At 41.1% G+C, this 20,879-nt stretch overlaps 1 protein-coding gene across 4 annotated transcripts; it reads left to right on the top strand.

The window, feature by feature from the left end:
* The first annotated feature begins 900 nt into the window (after nucleotides 1-900).
* LOC106571461 (verrucotoxin subunit beta) lies at nucleotides 901-18,946 on the top strand. 4 transcript variants are annotated; one of them, XM_014144611.3, is made up of 8 exons: nucleotides 901-1,092; nucleotides 1,182-1,280; nucleotides 3,549-3,662; nucleotides 4,873-5,359; nucleotides 8,383-8,608; nucleotides 12,771-12,851; nucleotides 13,008-14,954; nucleotides 15,111-18,946. In XM_014144611.3, the coding sequence occupies exons 2-8, from the start codon at nucleotides 1,243-1,245 to the stop codon at nucleotides 15,635-15,637; spliced, it is 3,420 nt and encodes a 1,139-aa protein (XP_014000086.2). In that variant the 5' UTR covers nucleotides 901-1,092; nucleotides 1,182-1,242; the 3' UTR covers nucleotides 15,638-18,946. The 4 variants fall into 4 exon arrangements, with proteins under 4 accessions (XP_014000086.2, XP_014000105.2, XP_014000078.2 ...); XM_014144630.3 differs by having other exon boundaries at nucleotides 8,380-8,608; nucleotides 15,071-15,395; XM_014144603.3 differs by having other exon boundaries at nucleotides 902-1,092; nucleotides 8,380-8,608.
* The last annotated feature ends 1,933 nt before the right edge of the window (nucleotides 18,947-20,879 follow it).

The following is a 20,879-nucleotide window of genomic DNA, read 5'->3' as shown; positions in this document are numbered from 1 at the left end:
ATTTACAAAGATTATTTCGTTTTTATTTTATTTTTATCAATTAGTATATTTCAGTTTAACCATAATATTTGTTGTAATATTTGTTCTGTCTTTTGTGGTCGATTAAACTGAAATTGCAACCAACTTTCTATGGCTTGTTATAAAATAGCAATATTTTGGAGATGATTTTCATTTTAAAATAACCCGAAAGTGAGAGGTTGTAATTTGAATAAAGGGAAAAAGGCCGTTCTTGAACATGGAGTACTGCCTTAATGTTGCTGGACCTCAGGAAGAGTAGCTGCTGCCTTGGCAGGGACTAATAGTGATCTATAATAAATACAAATACAAAGCAGTGTTTTTATGTACTGAACAAGTTCATTTCAAAGTTGTTATTAGACTTAGGACAGACTGAGTGGTTCTAGACAAAATGACTCCCCAAGTCCCTACATGTTCTGAGCTATTGATTTGAAAAGTGGTGGATTTTGGACACTACGAAAGTAGCTTAAAGGAACGGGACAACCTAATTAGCCTACACGGTACATTTATAACTAGGTCAAACCCTCAGGCCAAACCCTGAGCAAGGTTCAGTTTTACCACTGATTATACGCCACGACTACAACCAACCCATAAACTTTTACTATCCCAGAATTTAATGTTAAACTACTGATTATAAAACATCTCTGAGTCAAATAGATGCTTTATGCAAAACCTTGTAATGATATGTGATAACAATTGTGTCTAAAATTGTAGTGTCAAGAAATATTTTGCTGCTTTCCTAATGAAATATCTTCTGAAGGGAGGAATCTGTAGGTCAGTTGTAACATACTGAAGAATTACATTTCAGAGTTGTTATTAGACTTTGGAAAGACTGACTGGCTTTAGTGTTCAGAAAAAAATGACTCCCCAAGTCCCTTCATGTTTTTGGTGTAGTTAAGTTAGATTCACTTATGGTTAGTGCTATGTGGGATCCTTGGGACATTCGAAGGCCAAAGTTGAATATGAAGCCACTGTCTGTCAACAGTAGCTGTCAGCCGACTCCGCCCATTTAAAAGTTTAATACGCCATTAACATAGGAAGATCAGGGGGACTAAGGGTGCTGAAGAACTGAGCTCAGTGAGTATGAGAAAATAGGTTTTTGAGGTTGAAATTGTTATTGCATTGTTGCACATACAGTATTAATGTATTATGTTTGTGTTGTCTAGGTAGCCTTCCTGATTGAGAGATCTCTCTGAGCAGCATAGTCTTAAAGAGACATTAGACTATATGGAGCCTGAGGGAGACCCTGGAGTCGTGAGTAGGAGGTGAGTCAGAGAGAGGGGCTGTCCATAGTCGAGCGATAACAAGACTACCTCTGTTGAATTTTATTACAGAAGGTTTTAAGCTATTGATTTTAAGAGACTGTGGATTTTTGACGCTACAAAAGGAGCTTAAAGGAACACAACGTCCTAACTATCGTACATGGTAAATGTACAATACTGTATATGTCCTACACTGAACTATGCTGCTTAAAGAATTCAAAACAGCTCTCTTTTTAGAAAAAAGAGCCATACAATGTTTTCTGGGAAGTGTATAAGTTTGCCCCAAGCCTTGCTATTCAAGGAGACATGGGATGAGACCAGTGACAAAAGGCAGAGGGTTAAATGATTTGGTTATGGAACCGTCTTATTACTTTGTCAGAGGACAGAATAACAAAAACGTTTTTAAACTGAGATAAAACACACCACTACCCCTGGAGAAAGGAAGTCAATTACATATTCAAGAAAGCTGATCTACAACACATATTAAGAAACAAGTTAAGATGCAATATCAACCTGATCAAACACAAGTTAACCCTGAGCTACAAAGACAAATGGATAAAACCAAAACTCTGAACTTACAACCAGATCAAAAACAGCTGCGATCCAGAACCTTATGTCACCTCCCACCTAACCAGAAACCAAAGGTCCTTGTGTGCCCAGTTGATAACCGGGATACTGCCTCTGGCAATTGAAGTAGGTAGGTTCAATGCCTTAGATGAGGAAGAGTGACTATGTACTGTCTGTGGTTTAAGGGGGGTTGAGAATAAACTGACCTTCTTAGTTTATTGTACTTTATATGATGATTTAAGAGCTATACTGTTCGACTAAATGTTGCAAAGAAAACATGAACTCTTCTGGAGTAAAGATGAAGAAAAACTTAAATGGCTATTTAGGAAATAAATATTCCTGGTTGCAAATTTTGTTTCCAAAGCTTGGAAGATGCAACAAGATAAGTTGTATACTTGAAAGGTTTTTGTTTTCTTAGTAGTTTTCCACTGCCGTATGAACGTATGTTTATATATATATACAGTTGAAGTCGGAAGTTTACATACACTTAGGTTGGAGTCATTAAAACTGATTTTTCAACCACTCCACAAATTTCTTGTTAACAAACTATAGTTTTGGCAAGTCGGTTAGGACATCTACTTTGTGCATGACACAAGTAATTTTTCCAACAATTGTTTACAGACAGATTATTTGACTTATAATTCACTGTATCACAATTACAGTGGGTCAGAAGTTTACATACACTAAGTTGACTGTGCCTTTAAACAGCTTGGAAAATTCCAGAAAATTATGTCATGGCTTTAGAAGCTTCTGATAGGCTAATTGACATAATTTGAGTCAACTGGAGGTGTACCCGTGGATGTATTTCAAGGCCTACCTTCAAACTCAGTGCCTCTTTGCTTGACATTATGGGAGAATCAAAAGAAATCAGCCAAGATCTCAGAAAAACAATAGTAGTCCTCCACAAGTCTGGTTCATCCTTGGGAGCATTTCCAAACTTCTGAAGGTACCACGTTCATCTGTACAAACAATAGTACGCAAATATAAACACCATGGGACCACGCAGCCGTCATATCGCTCAGGAAGGAGACGCATTCTGTCTTCTAGAGATGAACGTACTTTGGTGCGAAAAGTGCAAATCAATCCCAGAACAACAGCAAAGGACCTTGTGAAGATGCTGGAGGAAACAGGTACAAAAGTATCTATAGCCACAGTAAAGAGTCCTATATCGACATAACCTGAAAGGCAGCTCAGCAAGGAAGAAGCCACTGCTCCAAAATCGCCATAAAAAAGCCAGACTACAGATTGTAACTGCACATGGGGACATAGATCGTACATTTTGGAGAAATTTCCTCTGGTCTGATGAAACAAAAATAGAACTGTTTGGCCATAATGACCATCGTTATGTTTGGAGGAAAAAGGGGGAAGAAGGCAAGCCAAAGAACATCATCCCAACCGTGAAGCACGGGGGTGGCAGCATCATGTTGTGGGGGTGCTTTGCTGCAGGAGGGACTGGTGCACTTTATTGTTTAAATCCTGAAGATGCAATAATAAAATGTATCAATTAATCAAATCATGTACAACTATCTGAGGCTAAACCCTGAGCAAAGTTCAGGTTTACCACTGATTAGAGGCCAGAATTACAACCAAGCCATAAACCTTTACTATCCCATAACTTAATGTTACACTACGGATTATAAAACATCTCTGAGTCAAACAATAGATGTTTTGTGATATGTGATAATAATATTGTCTGAATTGTAGTGTCAAGGAGGAGAGAGTGGAGTCACCTGCTCTCAGCTGCCTGTCTATGAAGAGTAACTGGTCAATGATTGAACCCATTCACTTCAGAGAAGAAACCATGCCCCCGGATCTAAGGTGAGAGGGTTGATAAAGGACAGACTGCAACACTACACAGTTTCAGCCCGGTCGCACCAACTAGATGTAGGATAGTACACGTTTTTTGAGTACAAATGGTCTGTTCACTTAAGACAGAAGGTTAAATAAGACAGAAACTTTGGTAGAAAGGTTGGTCGCCCTACCAAAATAATATAATCAGCTCTATCATATGAATCCGCATCATGTGACATGGAGGAACGTACCATATCATGTGACATGGAGGGATGTATCATGTCATGTGACATGGGCTGCATTCCAAACACGTAAAAGACACACCCTCTCCCCTCAGCCCTCAAATTAAGTGGACACTTCTGATGACGTATCATAACATATGATGAGTTGACACTTGCAGGGCAAGGAGCGAGGGAAGAATTAATACATTTTAAATGGACCGCCTTGCCCGGAAATTCCTCACTTGTTCATCTTACGGTTGTGTTTTCAGTTATCATGGAAAAACCGGTAGCTGTTGTGTGTGCTTATATGCGCTACAGTCAATTATGATCGCTTTTCATATCTTGGCTAGAAGACAAAGCATCCGCAGACATCGAATACTAGGCATCTGACTATCTCAGGTAAAATCGAAAATTACAATGTTTAAGTGTGATGTTAGGGAAAGTTACATGCGCTAGCTAACGTTTCCGAAAGCTAACCGAACAAAAACATCATTACTTTTACGATACGTGTTTGTGCCGTCATGTGCATCAGTAGCACAATTTCTAACTGTTTTTACTTACATTTGTATGTTGACTTCTCCATATTGATGTTGGTTTTAAGTTTTGGCTGACTTTTCTTAGCGGATGTACAATCAACGCAAATTGAATTATGGGGCTAATTGTTTGGACCGACGGCAAAGATGGCCGTGTGAGTTCCCCGAAGGCAATAAAGTGAGGGTGTCTTTTACGTGTTTGAAACGCAGCCATAGAGGAACGTATCATATCATGTGACACGGAGGATCATATCATACCATGTGACACGGAGGATCATATCATATCATGTGAATGTGAAAAAATGTGAAAAATATAATATAATGTTAATTGGTGCGACCAGGTTGACCGTTTTGGAGGAAGGCAATACACAGTTAACTCTCTCTCTCTCTCTCTCTGTCTCTCTCTCTCTCTCTCTCTCTCTCTCTCTCTCTCTCTCTCTCTCTCTCTCTCTCTCTCTCTCTCTCTCTCTCTCTCTCTCTCAGTGCCAGTTTGCTGACTGTACATCATTTCAGATGCCCTTTGTGTTCAGATGTGATGAGGGACCCGGTCTCCATTCCCTGTGGACACAGTTACTGCAGGCAGTGTATCAGCACACACTGGGCCCAGCCCGGCCATGCAGGAAACTATGTGTGCCCCCAGTGCAATAAGAGATTCAGAGCCAAGCCTGTGCTCTACACTAACGCAGCCTTGGCCAAGGTGCTCCAGGAGCTCCAGCAGGTAGGCCTCAGTCCTGCCCTCCCTGCTCTGGGCTATGCTGGGCCCGTGGATGTGGCATGTGATATATGCTCTGGCCAGAAGCTGAGAGCGGTTAAGTCCTGTTTGACCTGCACTGTCTCCTACTGCGAGCTTCACGTCAGACAGCACTACACCATCCCAGCTCTGCAGAGACACACCCTGGCCGATGTCATTGGATACGGTGGACACAAAGGCCACCATGGTAACACTGGAAAGACAGAGAGGATCAAAGAGGTACTGTCATTAGAAATATAATATTAGATATGACTACAAGCACTTGTCTGGGTTGTTCCACCAATAGAGTACTGTTGGGTAGTGTCATTTGGAAATGTAGAGGTTTTTACATTTTAGCATTCGGTCATAAAGACACATGAATAACTTCAATAATCATGTTTTCCCATCACAAGAGGTGAAATAAATAAAATGACAATAGTAAGTGCCAAATAAAGTAACAGGGTTGACCATAATAGGGTTGATGTTTTCATCTTAAATCGTCCATAAATCCACTTGTGACAGGGCCAGGGGTAAGGGAAAGGGCCAGGGGTAAGGGAGAGGGCCAGGAGTAAGGGAGAGGGCCAGGGTTATGGGAGAGGGCCAGGAGTAAGGGAGAGGGCCAGGAGTAAGGGAGAGGGCCAGGAGTAAGGGAGAGGGCCAGGAGTAAGGGAGAGGGCCAGGAGTAAGGGAGAGGGCCAGGGTTATGGGAGAGGGCCAGGAGTAAGGGAGAGGGCCAGGAGTAAGGGAGAGGGCCAGGGGTATGGGAGAGGGCCAGGAGTAAGGGAGAGGGCCAGGAGTAAGGGAGAGGGCCAGGGGTAAGGGAGAGGGCCAGGGGTAAGGGAGAGGGCCAGGGGTAAGGGGGAGGGCCAGGGGTAAGGGAGAGGGCCAGGGTTATGGGAGAGGGCCAGGCGTAAGGGAGAGGGCCAGGGGTAAGGGGGAGGGCCAGGGGTAAGGGGGAGGGCCAGGGGTAAGGGGGAGGGCCAGGGTTATGGGAGAGGGCCAGGAGTAAGGGAGAGGGCCAGGAGTAAGGGAGAGGGCCAGGAGTAAGGGAGAGGGCCAGGGGTAAGGGAGAGGGCCAGGGTTATGGGAGAGGGCCAGGGGTAAGGGAGAGGGCCAGGGTTAAGGGCTAGGGGTAAGGGAGAGGGAGAGGGGTAAGGGAGAGGGGCAAGTTGAGTCATTTTTTACCTTCATGCTGGCTTCAGATGCTCGTGGAAAATAAGAAACTGGGAAGTGGCAAGTACGACATGATTGTGTTCAAATGATGTTGAAGTCGTAACAATTCTTTAACCAATACAATTCTAGCTTGCTTGATAAGCTAGCTAACAATGCTAATAATAAAGTTAGCTAGCTTGCTTAACATTGACAATATGGTCAGACTAGCTACATCAAAATATTGACATGGTTGTAATTGTCAAAAACTGATTTGTCATCATCTTTTGGTTGAAAAGGTGAAAAGTCACAACTCGGGTAACAACATTTTCCCACTTGTAATTCCGACATGGAGGGTTGTTCAAGTGAAATTTCCCACTGGGAACTAGGAGCTCCGAAAGCACGTGAATGTGGCATCAGCATTACTCCGTCATGGGAAATATAGTATTCTTTCTAACAAAGATATCAACATATATTTCAGGATGTTGTGTACCCCTGGAAATAATCAGAATGAATGTAAACATTGCGGTTTTAAACACATAGCTTGTCCAAAAAAGTGGTCTCTTGACATAAGAAGTTAAGCCACCTACAAATATCTGTACTGAATAAAATTTTGCACTATCTTTATTTCCGAAACAAAACTCAACACAATCCCATTCACTTTTTTGTCTTTAATGGATTTTAAGCATCATATAACCTCTTAAGAATCCGCCCCTTTTTTTCAATTTTCGCCTAAAATGACATACACAAATCTAACTGCCTGTAACTCAGGCCCTGAAGCAAGGATAGGCATATTATTGGTACTATTTCAAAGGAAACACTTTGAAGTTTGTGGAAATGTGAAAGGAATGTAGGAGAATATAACAGAATAGATCTGGTAAAAGATAATACAAAGAAACAACCAACCGTTCTTTTGTATTTTTTTGTACCATCATCTTTGAAATGCAAGAGAAAGGCCATAATGTATTATTCCAGTCCAGCTGCAATTTTGATTTTGGCCAATGTATGTGCAAAGTTTTAGACTGATCCAATGAACTATTGTGTTTCAGTAAAAATATTTCTACCACGACTGCCCAAATGTGCCTAATTGGTTTATTAATAACTTTTCAAGTTCAAAACTGTGCACTCTCCTCAAACAATAGCATGGTATTATTTTACTGTAATAGCTACTGTAAATTGGACAGTGCAGTTCGATTAACAAGAATTTAAGCTTTCTGCCAATATCAGATATGTCTATGTCCTGGGAAATTCTCTTGTTACTTACACTTTTAACATAGGCCCTGTTGTTACCTCATAATCCAGCGATAATGCCTTGCATTACGCCTGGGAAGAAAACACTCAACTTGCCATTGGCTCAACTTACACCAAGGCAAACATTTTGGCAATATTAGCCCACACAGCTACAAGGATGCACTTTCATGCTAGGTTTAGGACCTAATTTTAAGCTTATATAGACCCCAACTGATGTATAGAACAATCTTAAAAGTGTCTACTTTGGTTTAGATACAAATATCCTGAAACCTACAACGCAAACCTATAACTCAATTTTCCACTCCAAAACACCAGGAAATTGCCAAAAAGAGTGGAAAGAGCTCACCTGCTTTTACACTATGATTTGACTATTATATGTTCTATGTTTCTTTTGAAAAAATAATTTTAAAATAGTTTCTCTATATTAAAACGAGAATTTAGTTCACTTAACAGGGTTGAAAGAGAGACATAATGTATCACTAAGCACATGGAATAAATTATCATCTCCAGACATGACTTCAAAGCAACAAAATAACTTTACAATGAGAAATTGAGAAATGTTGTGATTTAAGTGGGTAAGAATCTTCTTTGAAGTCAGAAAATCATGACAAAATGCAGATTTATTTTTGCACTTTAGTAAGTCTTTATTCATAAAAAAATTTGATTTATTGAATTTTCCATGCGGTCTTCATTCTTTTATATGCACTTCATTTAATATAACATGCTTTTAAAATTAGATATTTGTGCACAATTTCTACTTACAACATCAAAGGGAGGCAAAACGTACTCTATTTGTGGAACGACCCAACTATTGTTGATATAATGAGACTTACTGTGTGTGTGTCCTGGTTACTCTTCAGAAGAATGAGGATGAGGATGAGGTGGAGGGGAGCGTCTCTAAAAAGATGAAGATGGGGGAAGAAGATTCTGAGCTGAAGAAAATCATCTCTGAGCTGAAGAAGGAGAATTCAGTATTAAAACAAGAGGCAATTGAGAAACAACGGATGGACACCATCAACAAACTCCGCTCAGACCTTCAGCAGAAAGCAGCTGAGACTGAGAGAGGAAACCTGGAGAATATTACAGCTGGTCAGTGTTAGGGTTGAATATTTTCCCGGTATTTTACAAATGTTTCATCCCGAGAATAAATCACTTTTCTCCCGGGTAACCCGGTATTTCACGCCAAAAACGAAAGTGTGATTCAAAAGCATTATAAAGCATATACTGTAAATAGACCTATGTCTGGATTTGATTAGAGCTTTGATCGAAAACGCTACCTGAGCTTGATGAGCCATATATTAAATACATGTTATGAGCCCTACATTAAAAGATATTTAAGGAGCCCAAGCCCAAATGATTGTGCCGTTATCCAATACATGTATATTTATAGGCTAATGCAGGCTATGAACGACAGAAAAACATAAAAGCCCATAGATGTAGCTAGCTATATGCTCTCTTGGATAAATACATGAAACTAGCTCCAGTAGGCTAATCTTTTTGAGTGTGAACTGCATTACTGTGTTGTATTATACTGTATTATATGGACTGGAATTACGCACATTGTTCAAACCATGATAAAGCAGGGAGAGAACATGCGATTCTGGTACAGCACATGCTGCCTACAAAGTTACAGGTACAGGCTAGCGAATTTAATTTTCATTTTGAAATATAGTAGGGCCTATTTGTATAATTAGTAAGCTGACGCATATCATCTAGCTTTCATAATACACTACATGGTCAAAAGTATGTAGACACCTGCTTGTAGAACATCTCATTCAAAAATCATGGGCCTTAATATGGGGTTGGTTCCCCCTTTGACGCTATAAAACTAGATGTTGGAACATTGCTGCAGAGACTTGCATCCATTAAGCCAAAAGAGCATTAGTGGGGTCGAACACTGATGTTGGGCGACTAGGCCTGGCTCTCAGTCCTCCCAAAGATATTAGATGGGGTTGAGGTTAGAGCTCTGTGCAGGCCAGTCAAGTTTTTCCACACTGATCTCGACAAACCGTTTCTATATGGACCTATTGGGGCATTGGGGCAGGTAGCGTTCTCCTGGCATCCACCAAACCCAGATTTTTCTGTGGGATTACCAGATGGTGAACCGTGATTCATCACTCCAGAGAACGCGTTTCCACTGCTCCAGATGGCAGCAAGCTTTACACCACTCCAGCCGAAGATTGGCATTGCACATGGTGATCTTAGTGCTGTGTGTGGCTGCTCGACCATGGAAACCCATTTCATGAAGCTGCCGACAAACAGTTCTTGTGCCGACATTGCTTCCAGAGGCTGTTTGGAACTTGGTAGTGAGTGTTGCAACCGAGGACAGGCGATTTCAGCACTTGGCAGTCCTGTTCTGTGAGCTTGTGTGGCCTACCACTTCGCACTGAGCCTTTGCTGCTCCTAGACGTTTCCACTTCACAATAACAGCACTTACAGTTGACCAGGCAGCTCTAGCAGGGCAGAAATGAGATGAACTGACTTGTTGGAAAGGTGGCATCCTATGACAGTGCCACGTTGAAAGTCACTGAGCTCTTTAGTACGGGCCATTCTACTGCCAATGTTCGTCTACAGAGATTGCATGGCTGTGTGCTCGATTTTAACACCTGGCAGCAATGGGTGTGGCTGAAATAGCTGAATCCACTAATTTGAAGGGGTGTCCACATCCTTATTGCCATTTAGTGTATTTCCCCAAATGTTATTGGCCTACCTCTTTCTCTCTGGTTCATTAATTAATCGCTTTCAACAGTTAAATTTAATACGTTTCGTTGTCCTTATCGTAATCATTCTTGAATAATATAAGAATTAGATGCAGAAGGCTTTCACTTTTCTTCACAAAGATTGAATGGTTATCGATCTGAATAAATAACTGCTATAGCCTACCGCATGTACTCATATTTGAAACTACCCGTGAGTTCTATTGGCTGCTGTATTTAACATTCAGCAAACAAGAGCTTGCGTCCCTCTTCGAATAGTCTATTGGTATAAGACATTTAAAAAAAAATGTCCAGCAGCCTATTCTAATCTAGCTTTTCCTGCATGGGACTCCAAGAGCTAAGGAGTGTTTTTTAAGGAGAGAGGCCAGTGGAGCACAGGTGTGTGGGTATTGAGCAAGAGACAGAGGCTCTTGCTCAATATGATGGGTTATTATAACCCATCATTAATTAATTAAATATAAGGCTAATTGAATTTAATACCTGAAAGAGGTAGGTTAGGACATCTACAGTGCAATCGGGAAAGTATTCAGACCCCTTGACTTTTTCCACATTTTGTTACGTTACAGCCTTATTCTAAAATTGATTAAATAGTCCCCCCCCCCACCTCAATCTACACACAATAACCCATAATGACAAAGCAAAAACAGGTTTAGACATCTTTGCAAATTTCTTAAAAAGAAAAAACGTAAATATCACATTTACATAAGTATTCAGACCCTTTACTCAGTACTTTGTTGAAGCACCTTTGGCAGCGATTACAGCCACGCGTCTTCTTGGGTATGACGCTACAAGCTTGGCATACCTGTATTTGGGGAGTTTCTCCCATTCTTCTCTGCAGATCCTCTCAAACTCTGTCAAGTTGGATGGGGAGCGTCGCTGCACAGCTATTTTCAGATCTCCCCAGAGATGTTCAATCGTGTTCAAGTCCAGGCTCTGGCTGGGCCACTCAAGGACATTTAGAGACTTGTCCCGAAGCCACTCCTGCGTTGTCTTGGCTGTGTGCTTAGGGTCATTGTCCTGTTAGAAGGTGAACCTTCACCCCAGTCTGAGGTCCTGAGTGCTCTGGAGTAAGTTTTAGTCAAGGACCTCTCTGTACTTTGCTCCGTTCATCTTTCCCTCGATGCTGACTAGTCTCCCAGTCCCTGCCGCTGAAAACATCCCCACAGCATGACGCTGCCACCACCATGCTTCACCATAGGGATGGTGCCACGTTTCCTTCAGATGTGATGCTTGGCATTCAGGCCAAAGAGTTCAATCTTGGTTTCATCAGATCAGAGAATCTTGTATCTCATGGTCTGAGAGTCCTTTAGGTGCCTTTTGGCAAACTTCAAGCTGGCTATCATGGGCCTTTTACTGAGAAGTGGCTTCTGCCTGGCCACTCTACCATAAAGGCTTGATTGGTGGAGTGCTGCAGAGATGATTGTCCTTCTGGAAGGTTCTCCCATCTCCACAGAGGAACTCTGGATCTCTGTCAGAGTGACCATCGGGTTCTTGGTCACCTCCCTGACCAAAAGGCCTTTATCCCCATATTGCTCAGTTTGGCCGGGCGCCCAGCTCTAGGAAGAGTCTTGGCCATCATTCAATTTAAGAATGATGGAGGCCACTGTATTCTTGGGGACGTTCAATGCTGCAGAAATGTTTTGGTACCCTTCCCCAGATCTGTGCCTTCGACACAATCCTGTCTCAGAGCTCTACGGACAATTCCTTTGACTTCATGGCTTGGTTTTTGCTCTGACATCCACTGTCAACTGTGGTACCTTATATAGACAGGTGTGTACCTTTCCAAATCATGTCCAATCAATTGAATTTACCACAGGTGGACACCAATCAAATTGTAGAAACATCTAAAGGATGATCAATGGAAACAGGATGCACCTGAGCTCAGTTTCGATTCTTATAGTAAAGGGTCTGAATACTTATGTAAATTTGTTTGCAAAAATGTCTAAAAACCTGTTTTCGCTTTGTCGTTATGGGGTATTGTGTGTAGATTTGTAGATTGATAAGAGAAAAAAGTGATTTAGTCAATTTTAGAATATGGCTGTAATGTAATAACATTTGGAAAAAGTCAAGTGGTCTTAATACTTTCCAAAAGCAATGTATAGGGATATATATCAATCTACAACAGGATTATCTATTTTGGATGGAATTTGAATGGAATTGATAGAGAGAGAGAAAGATGCTGAGATAGGCTGTCTGTCCCCACCCTGAGCATTGATGATTCATCATGCAGAGGCCGTAGAAAAGCCAGATTTAGACATTGCATATATTTAACAGTTCCATTTCACGCCATGCTGTTCCTATAAATAATTTATAATAATTTACCGGTTTCTCGCAGTTATTTTTCCCAGGAAAAGAGAGTGGTTTTAGGCAGTAAATCTCGGTGTCTCCCGCATTCAACTCTAGTCAGTGTGACTATGATCCTATCAGAATGACAGTTATATATTTCTGAAGTAAAGAAGATAGTATTATCAACATGTCTCCTTGTGTGGACTATTGTCTCATATCTTACTGTTCTCTCCCATGTTGTCTCTCAGGCTGGGTGGAGGTGCCAGCTCTGGGTCGGCCCATTCACCCTGGAATGCTGTATGACTGTTGCTCTGAGTCCTTCACTCCAGGTAACTCTACATTTAAGTGATATCTGCACCGATTATGTTCAGAATTATTATGTGTTTATAGGGATAGTGGAATGGATGAGAATAATATAAATGTCTTGGAGAATATGGAATTATAATAAATGATAATACTGTACATTACATTTTCCCTCCTTTCAGACGTCTTGTGTGACTCAGACAATAAGATAAAAGGGAAAATATCCCTGCCGTTCCCGTTCACTGAGACCAAGGTAATAGAGACAGACTCTCTGCAGGAGAGGTTCAGAGCTCTGGGACTGGATCAGCCAATCAGAACCAGTTTCCTGTCTGGACTGGTGGAGGTGAGAGGAGCTGCAGAGTATCTAAACCATCCTCTCCTGCACAAAGGGGACTATGTGACTCTGCACTACAAGAGAACCACCCGACTGGATCAGCTGACTTCCTTCCTGTTAGAGAAGGTGAGGCGTCCTGAAGTGATTCAGCAGCAAACAGCCACACACGTGGTCATGGCTGTGACATATGGAACTCAGGCCTTCATCGTTTGTAAGACAAACAGAACATGGACCACAAGCAAAGTTATAAATAAACTGAAGAAAATGATCCAACTTCTCACAGCAGAGGACGAAGCTGCTCAACTAGCTAAATCTTCTGGTCTCACCTGTACCTACTATGGAGATCTTGAGACAAATAGAGGTGATAGAGAGATAACTGATCTCTGTAAGTCCTTCCCTAAGCTGCTGGGGCCCAGTGGAGAGAAGGCTGTTCCTCTGAGAGTTTGGCTCTGCCCTCTGAAGAACCTGCACCCTGCAGCAACCTGTGTGAGGGAGATGAGTGAAGACCTGCAGTCCAGGGTAGAGAGAGAGATGGAACACTACAGATGCATAGGCACAAGGTGTGAGGAGATAGTAAAGCATGAGTGGGTCAGTAAAGTTCAGGACCTGAAGGATAAATTGATACATTTTATAGATCTCATTCAACAGTACCTAGCTCAACTGCAGAAACTCATGGGTAGAGTTTTGGTGTCTGTGAGGTCAGGAGTGCAGGAGGAGAAAGCTGTTGAAGAAGAGATGATAGGTCATGATCTGTCCCCGTTCAGAATGGAAGCAACAGGACAGTGGCTGGATGACAAACAGGCTGAGCTGAAGTTCCTTGAATCTCTTGACTCTAAAATCAGATCTAAGATGGTGTCTACAGACCAGCTGCAAAAAGTCATTAGTAATTCAAAGACAGACACTGTGGTGTGTTTCACTCTCACCTCTCTGGGTGAAACAGACCAGTATCTCTCATCCCTGAAGCAGCATCTTGACTCCCTACAGACATACTCACATACCAGGCCTGGCCACCGCTACCAGCACACTCAACCCTGGTTCAAGTCTGAGGAGAACAAGGAGAGAGTAACAACGGCAGCTAGAGCTTTTCTTGATTTCATTGTCACCAAGAAACTCAAGTTCGTTGCAACCTCCATTCCAGATGATTCCACTCCTGGAGCCTCCATCCGTCTCTACCAGGGAGGCAAGTTAGTGGACTCTGACTATGAAGCTGTGTCAAAGCCTGAGACTGTTAAGGTAGTAGACACACAGCAGAGTAGTGTGACCCTTTGCTTATCCCCGTCGAAGACTGGACAAACTGACAGGTTCAGAGTAGAGTACAGACCTGTCAGACCTGACCTGTTCTTTCTCCATGAGGAGAAGAACTGGAGAAGCATGATGACCGGAGAAAATGGGGAAGCCTTTGTGATATCAGGCCTGGAGAGAGATACACAGTACCAGATCAGACACAGAGCAGAGGACATGGCAGGAGTGACTAGTGAGTTCAGTGACATCACTGTGACAGAGACTGGGTCAGGGTCTGAGCCTGGGCGTCCGGTAGTCCAGTCAGCAGACAGAAACTCGGTCAGTCTGACCTGGAGAAGACCAGCGGAGGCTGCAGAGGGACGGCCTGTGCTCCACTACAGACTGGAGTACAGAGAGGAGGGACAGGAAGAGTGGGTCATACTGCTAACAGACAGGGATGAGTGTGTGTACTCCCTAACACCCACACACACCTCTTGCAGAGTCAGAGTGTGTGCCATCTATAGAGACGGAGACATGAGTGAACCCAGCAAGGAAACAGTCATCCCACTGGCAGGTACGGTTATTTGGAGTATTATATTATTCATACTTCAGAATGACATGCACCTGTTCCAAAATATAGTAAACCATAATGTTGTATCTCAAATCAGATTTTTCCTTTCTAATCTATAGTGACATTTGTGATCGTGGTAATTGTTGTTCCTCTCGACAGCTGATGTGACTCTGGACCCTGATACAGCTCACTGTGAGTTGATCCTGTCTGATAATGGGAGGAGAGTGACAGCAGGAAAAAATAGGAAGGTTCCTAATAATCCACTGAGATTTGATGGGTGGTCCTGTATCCTGGGGAAGGAGGGCTTCCACTCAGGACGACACTTCTGGCACGTGGAGGTGAATATTGAGGTGGAGGCAAGTTGGGCTGTAGGAGTGACCAGGGAGTCTGCTGAAAGGAAAGGATGGTTCTCTTTCTCTCCAAATGAAGGTTACTGGTGTCTAAGTAAACCTTCTTATAGTTCCACCCTGTGTGTCTTCAAGACCAACCTCCCCTGGCCCTCTAACCTCAAAGTGTTGGATGTGTGTGTGGATATTGAGGAGAGGTGGGTCTCCTTCTACAACGCTGTGTCCAGGAGTCATGTCTACACCATCACTGACATGGTCTTCACTAAGGGAGAGAGGATCTACCCACTTTTTAGAACTTATGGAAGAGATAAAGGCCTTGTGATCCAGGAGCTGAAATAGATTTCCAGGCATCATAAGAACCCTGACAACATTAGAGGTTCAGGGTGCGACTTAATTATCTCCCCTTTCTCCCATAGTGTGCACTTGCTTACGCACTTTCACTGATTTGAAAGAAAATGACTGATATAAGAAATATGATGGAAACTAACTCCCACTAGCACATGACTACACCGATCCAAAATATCAATGGGGAGTAATGAACGAGTGCACACTTCAGGAAGAAGGAGAGATTATTGGGACACACTCAGCGTGTGTGACGTTCTGATGTGTTTTATGTAATTCTATAATCACACACCAGTGCTGTACCTCCCTCTAGTGGCTGGTGTCTGCAGCACATATCTCTGCCAATGTGTGAATAGAAATGCTCCAGGGGTCAGCAACCGGCGCCAAAACGGCTCGCAGTGATTTCTTGGCCCCCCAAGTTTTTTTGTTTTTTTTAAGAATTGGGGAGGTAGATCAGCTTTAATACTGCAGATAGATTGTTGCTTCCATCAATGTAATTGTCTGCATCATTTCCAATACCCCATATATTTCTCTGGTAAATATACATATAAATATATAAATATACATACATATATTTATTTACATATATTTTCCTTTATTATTTTCCCCTATCCCTACCACCCATCCCCTAATTGGAGTAAACTTATAGACAACAGCACTTAGGCTTCTACTTCCAGCTTATACATACTGTAACGACCCGGTATTGTGTTCTGTGTTTGTGGGTGTGTTATGGTTCTCATGGCTACTAGCAGGGGTTAAATATGTCAGGACAGAGGGAAAAGTTGGGGGGGTATGATGGGTAATCCCGCGGGATTTGGAAATGCATAAATAGGGATTACTGTCTCATCTTCTTTCTTTTCTGTTCGGGGCCTTGATCTGTTCCTATGGGAGTGACCCTTAACTCGACATGGTATAATTGTGTACGTTCGGCATTTAGCGGTGTGGGCTGTGGCCTGAACAATAGCCCAGTTTAGGAATAAACCTGTGTTCTGCCCTGCACACCTAGAGTCCGTCTCTTTTTCCTTTATGACCCAGCCGGGTCATTACAATACTATATACATTTTACTGACACAGTATATTTTACATTAGTTATCTTTTGTTTGTTTTAATCTCATCTTCTAGCTACCATCAACCTTTCATCTATCTCTGAAGACCATCCAGTTTGATACATTTTTTTGCCATATATTTTTAACTGTGCTGTTTCACAAAAGTTCTGAACGTACATGTATATACAGTACCAGTCAAAAGTTCACACACACCTACTCATTCAAGGGTTTTTCTTTATTTTACTATTTTCTACATTGTAGTATAATAGTGAACACATCCAAACTATGAAATAACACATATGGAATCATGTAGTAACCAAAAAAGTGTTATTTTATTTTTATTAAAAAATTTTTTATTCTTCTAAGTAGTCACCCTTTGCCTTGATGACAGCTTTGCACAATCTTGGCATTCTCTTAACCAGCGCCACCTGGAATGCTTTTCCAACAGTCTTGAAGGAGTTCCCACATATGCTGAGCACTTGTTGGCTGGTTGAGAGAATGCCTAGCTATTATCAAGGCAAAGGGTAGCTACTTTGAATAATATCAAATATAAAATATATTTTGATTTGTTTAACACTTTTTTTAGTTACTACATGATTCCATATTTGTTATTTCATAGTGTTGATGTCTTCACTATTATTCTACAATGTAGAAAATAGTAAAAAATAAAGAAAAACCTTTGAATGAGTAGGTGTGTCCAAACTTTTGACTGGTACTGAACATTTTATGGACATATTTACGGTATATTACAATGTTGTTTTTAATCCCACCCTTCAGCTCAACCCCTCCCATCTATCTCTTAACACAATCCCTTTTTTATTTCAATTTGCCATATATTTTCCAACTGAGCTGTGATGTTTCACAAAAGTTCTGAACCTTTCTATTCTCATAGTTTCTAGAGATTGTAAATTAAACACAACATTTTTTGCTTAAAGTATTATATTATTGATCGATTAACTATGACATTTCAAATCACCCAGTAGTGCTATCTGCAGAGTTAGCTCCAGGTAAATGTTTCACTTCTTCAACCATTCATGTACCTGCTACCAAAAACAATCTACATATGGACAAATGTTCTCATGATTCGGTCTCTTCACAGCAAAATCTGCAGAGCTGGGATTGTTGTATCCCCCATATAACATTCTATTAGTTGCAAGAATTTTGTATAATTATTTAAATGGTAAAAATTTACATTTTGAATCCAATGTTTTGCGTATCAGTTCATAAACCATGTGCAATGGAATCAGTACATCAAAAATCTCTTTCCAACTATTTTGCAATCTATATGGCACAGCTGTCAATGTTTTGGTCCTTAAATGCAACTGGTATACTTTTTTTATTTATCACAATTTTCTTTAACCAAATTTGGTCTTTAATGCAGGGCCGACAGACAAGTTCCTTACTTTTTCCCACTTCCATTTTTGTGGTAATATTGCAATTCATTGGTTGTAATTTTGGGTAGAGCAAACATTTCCATATATTTTTGTTAGCTGCATGTGTGACAACTCCACCAGTCTTATTTATGATATCATTTACAATGATTATACCTTTTTAAAATATTTTTTTTATAATGTTTTTTTATCAATTACTATGTCTGAGTTAACCACTATTTGTTGTATACGTTCTTCTGTCTTTTCTGGTGGATTAAACTGAAATTGCAACCAAACTTCTATGGCTTTTTTTAAAAACAGCGATATTTTAGATATTATTTCATTTTCAAATAACCGAAAGTGAGAGGTTGTAATCTGAATAAAGGGAAAAAGGCAATTCTTGAATATGGGGTGAGACATTCTTACTAATCTGCTAGAGAACCAGTTCGGATTTAAGTATTACTTTTTGTATGACTGACTGTCACGTCCTGGCCAGTATAAGGGTTAATTGTTATTGTAGTTTGGTCAGGACGTGGCAGAGGGTATTTGTTTTATGTGGTTCGGGGTGGTGTGTTAGTTAGGAGGGTGTTTGATTTATTATTTCCGGGTTTTGAGTTATGGTCTATGTTTATGTATTTCTATGTTTCGTCTAGTGATTGTGTTTCTATGTTGAGTTAATTGGGGTGGACTTCCAATTGAAGGCAGCTGTTTGGTGTTGCCTTTGATTGGAAGTCCTATATTAGTTGGGTGTGTTTGTCTTGTATTTGTGGGAGATTGTTTTTGCATTGCGTGTTTTTTGTTAGCCTGCAAAACTGTCATTTGTCGTGCTTATTGTTTTCTTGTATTTTCGTGTTCAACGTTTGTTAATAAATTAAGAACATGAACACCAACTCTGCTGCATATTGGTCCACCTTTTCGGACGACGATTTCGCTATATCGTCCTCCGACGAAGAAAGCCGTGACACTGACGCTTTAGTGAGAGGTCTAATGCTTTAACATTTAAGCATTTCTGCCCATCCGATTTCTTACTCATTATATAAAAAGGCCTGTTTAATTTTGTCTGGCTTGCCGTTCCAAATAAAATTGAATATTTTTTGCCCATATCATTTTAAAAACAGGTCACTAGGTGTAGGCAAGACTATAAGCAAATAGGTAAACTGGGATATGAGTAAATAGTTAATCAGGGTGATTTTTTAAATAGCTAACATTTTGATGGCCATAATAAATAGATATGCCGATAGTGAACAACCTTGTTTAACTCCTCTTGGCAGTTTAATACTTTCTGAGAGGAAGCCATTATTTACTATTTTACACCTAGGGTTACTTCCTATACATAACTTTAACCCATTTTATAGTACCAGTCAAAAGTTTGGACACACCTACTCATTCAAGTTTTTATTTTGACTATTTTCTATATTTTACAATGTAGTAAAGACATCACATCTATGAAATAACACATATGGAATCATGTAGTAACCAAAAAAGTGTTAAACAAATCAAAATATATTTTATATTTGAGATTCTTCAAAGTAGCCACCCTTTGCCTTAATGACTGCTTTGCACACTCTTGGCATTCTCTCAACCAGCTTCATGAGGAATGCTTTTCCAACAGTCTTGAAGGACTTCCCGCATATGCTGAGCACTTGTTGGCTGCTTTATCTTCACTCTGCTGTCTAACTCATCCCAAACCATCTCAATTGGGTTGAGGTTGGGTGATTGTGGAGGCCAGGTCATCTTATGCAGCACTCCATCACTCTCCTTGGTCAAACTGCCCTTGCACAGCCTGTTGAAAAACAAATGATAGCGCAAACCAGATGGGATGGCGTATCGCTGCAGAATGCTGTGGTTGCCATGCTGGTCAAGTGTGCCTTAAATTCTAAATAAATCACTGACAGTGTCACCAGCAAAGCACCCCCACACCATCACACCTCCTCCTCCATGCTTCACGGTGGGAACCACACATGCGGAGATTGTCCGTTCACCTACTCTGCGTCTCAAAAAGACACAGCGGTTGGAAACAAAAATCTCAAATTTGGACTCATCAGACCAAAGGACAGATTTCCACCGGTCTAATGTCCATTGCTCGTGGCCCAAGCAAGTCTCTTCTTCTTATTGGTGTCCTTTCAAAGTGGTTTCTTTGCAGGTGTTTGACCATGAAGGCCTGATTCACGCATCTCCTCTGAACAGTTGATGTTGAGATGTGTCTATTACTTGAACTCTGTGAAGCATTTATTTGTTCTGCAATCTGAAGTGCAGTTGCCGATTTCTGAAGCTGGTAACTCTAATGAACTTATCCTCTGCAGCAGAGGTAACTCTGGGCCTTCCTTTCCTGTGGCGGTCCTCATGAGAGCCAGTTTCATCGTCGCGCTTAATGGCACTTGAAGAAACTTTCAAAGTTCTTGAAATGTTTTGATGTCTTCACTATTATTCTACAATGTAGAAAATAGTAAAAATAAAACCCTGTAATGAGTAGGTGTGTCCAAACTTTTGACTGATACTGTATATAAATTCCAGTCGTACTTTATCAAAAGCCTTTTCAAATTCAGCTATTAATACCAGGCCTCGTTTTCCAGATTTAGTGTTCTATTGTTTCCAGTACTTGTCTTATATTGTCTCCAATGTATCGTCCATGTCTGATTAGGATAAATAATATCCAACAATACTTTTTTCATTCTATGCACTGTGCATTTTGCTAGAATTTTTGCTTCACAAAACTGAAGTGTAAGTGGCCTCCAATTTTGTCAATGGACCAATCTTTATATTTACCACTTGGATCTGTCACACCCTGATCCGTTTCACCATGTCCTCGTTATTGTCTCCACC

The sequence above is a fragment of the Salmo salar genome, chromosome 01, assembly GCF_965601325.2.
Source record: "Salmo salar chromosome 01, fSalSal1, whole genome shotgun sequence".
Classification (NCBI taxonomy): Eukaryota; Metazoa; Chordata; class Actinopteri; order Salmoniformes; family Salmonidae; genus Salmo; species Salmo salar.
The sequence above is the reverse complement of the archived record's forward strand: the minus strand, read 5'-3'. Positions and strand labels throughout refer to the sequence as shown.

What these genes read in the sequence shown, in the direction of transcription:
- LOC106571461 (XM_014144603.3), top strand. Translation starts at nt 1,243, where the DNA reads ATGGAGCCTGAGGGAGACCCTGGAGTCGTGAGTAGGAG. An exon ending in CCTGGAGAATATTACAGCTG is followed by an intron (nt 8,609 to 12,770) that starts GTCAGTGTTAGG and finishes GTTGTCTCTCAG; the next exon opens with GCTGGGTGGAGGTGCCAGCT. An exon ending in CTCTGAGTCCTTCACTCCAG is followed by an intron (nt 12,852 to 13,007) that starts GTAACTCTACAT and finishes CCCTCCTTTCAG; the next exon opens with ACGTCTTGTGTGACTCAGAC.